At 60.0% G+C, this 2,180-nt stretch overlaps 1 protein-coding gene across 1 annotated transcript in view; it reads right to left on the bottom strand.

Moving 5' to 3' along the window:
- The window catches only part of LOC112975539 (COUP transcription factor 1-like), a 12,103-nt gene continuing 9,923 nt past the window's right edge, over positions 1–2,180 (bottom strand). Inside the window, exon 4 of the mRNA XM_026085782.1 lies at positions 1–275. Coding sequence (XP_025941567.1) covers positions 1–275 — 275 coding nt within the window. The remainder of the gene's footprint in view (positions 276–2,180) is intronic.

Raw genomic sequence — 2,180 nt, 5'->3', positions numbered from 1 at the left:
TCACTGCATGGCGATGTAGGGCCAGTTGAAGGTGGAGCCCGACAGCAGCATGTCGCGGATGAGCGTCTCGATGGGCGTCTTGCCCACCAGGCGCACGAAGAAGAGCTGCTCGATGACGGGCGCCGAGACGAGGCGCAGCGAGGGCAGGCGCAGCAGCAGGCGCCCGAAGCGGCTCGGCTGGCTGGGGTGCTGGCTCCGCACGTACTCCTCCAGSGCGCACTGCGACTTCTCCTGCACGCTCTCCACGGGGCCCAGCTCCGACAGCCCCACGGCATCTGCGGCGAGGGAGGAAGCAGAGGGGCGAGGCGTCAGCGGGGACCCCCGAAACCCGGCCGCGAGCCCGGGAAGAGCATCCCGCTCGGGGCTTTCGCTTTTGTCTTAAACCTCCTCTCGCCTTTCCCCTTTCCATGAAATCCCGGGTCAGAAAGCCAGGCTGCAAAGCCAGCCTTTGCCGCGGCAAATATCCCTGCAAGATGCTGCTATATGCTATAGGAAAGATATTCATATATATGTGTGTGTGTGTATATCTATATATATAAAATATATACATGTATATGTCTATATAATGGTTCGATACATGGAAAATATCGCTAATGGCTTCAGCCTTTATCACTGGGGAGGGGGGGGGCTCATTGCAATGAGGGTTCGTTTAGACGCAGGGGTTTTAAGCAGGAGGCGCCGTCCCTCCTGCCCCCCCCCCCCGGCTCCGGGGTTCGACTCGCCCTTTCGCAGTGGCGCTCGCGAGAGTCTCCAGCCCGCCGGCACCATCGGCGTCACCGGGAACAGCCAGGCGGGAAAACAACAGGGCCTTTCGAGAAAGCAAAATTTTGGCTCTCCCGGCTTCTCGTTTGCTTTTTCCGGCTAATCTGGACCTTTTAGCATCGTCCCGCTGAGCCTCGCAGGGCTCGCGCACACCCTGAATCGCAGGCAATGCGCTCTCCGCACAGGAGTGTGGGCTGGGATGGGAATTTGGGCATCTCCAAGAAGCAGCAGTAACCATCTCCCAGTGTTTTTCTCTTCCAAAACTCCAGGTTTCGGGGTTAAAAAAAAAAAAGAACGGATCGATCCCTGAGGGTGTAAAACCCCCCTGAATCCAGCTGGGACCCCCAGGGACGCGGGATCCGGGGTGAAGTTGCTTTTGGCTTGCTTTGAAAGGTGGGAAATGCTGCAAATCCCAACAGACTTCCCCGCCGCGGCCCCTGGCCGGGCTCGAACCCGGCGAGACGAAAGGTCGGTGGCTCTGCGGCGGCTGCCTCCCGGCTGCAGGGCACCAAACAGACCCCCCCCCCCCCCAGGGCTACCGTCCAGAGTGGAAAAATCAGCCAGGTTTTTCTTTGTTTAGTCCTTGTCCCTCCCACGCTGCTGTCTTTTAGCTTTGATTTTTTAAGAATTAAAAAAGAAAAGAAACAAAGAAGCATCTCGTCTCCTCAACTGGTTTTGTTTGGAGACTGCTTGAATGCAATCGGCTGGGAGTGAAAAATCAAAACCTTCATTTGAAGCCGACCGCTCAGGTTCATTTGGGTTCATTTTGGATAAAAACAGTTCTCGCAACCCAGCCGTGGGTCCCCCCCCCCAGAGCCGCCTCTTTCCGCAGGTAGAAACAGCCAGAACTGCTTCTCCGGGGCCATGAAGGGACTCGTTGGGGTTGAGGGTCTCGGGGAGAGGTGAGCTCGGTGCCAGAGGGGGTTTCCGATCCCTCCCTTTGCTGCAGGGGTGAGAAACCGCTGTTTTCGGGGCTTGGTTCCCGTCGCAGATCCGTGTTCTGCGCTGGCCGGGGAAGGTGAGGAGGAGCGGGGCTGTTCCCGGCCACGGGCGCTCGTGGGGCTCTTGGTGGGGGCATCATGCACGGGGCACCACTGTGCCAGGAGGGGGGGGGACAGGGGGCTCACAGCCCCTGTGCCCTGCAGCGGGGCTGGGGCGGTGGGCACCGAGCCACCATGGGACACGGAGGGGGGATTTGGGACACCGCGGAGGGGTTGGGGGAGCTCCCAGCCCTGCACCCCTCAGCCCCCTCATCCCCGAGCCATCACATGGGGCGGGAGCCACCAAGGAGAGGAGGCRGGACCTTTTGGCCTCGCCTTGTTTAGCCACACCCCCTTTAGCCACACCCCATCAAGTCCCACCCCATTCGGCCCCGCCCTGCCCACCCCCTTCCCATTCAGCCTCCCCCTATTTTGCCC

This window comes from Apteryx rowi, unplaced genomic scaffold (genome assembly GCF_003343035.1).
Source record: "Apteryx rowi isolate R43461 unplaced genomic scaffold, aptRow1 scaffold_673, whole genome shotgun sequence".
Taxonomy (NCBI): Eukaryota; Metazoa; Chordata; class Aves; order Apterygiformes; family Apterygidae; genus Apteryx; species Apteryx rowi.
The sequence above is the reverse complement of the archived record's forward strand: the minus strand, read 5'-3'. Positions and strand labels throughout refer to the sequence as shown.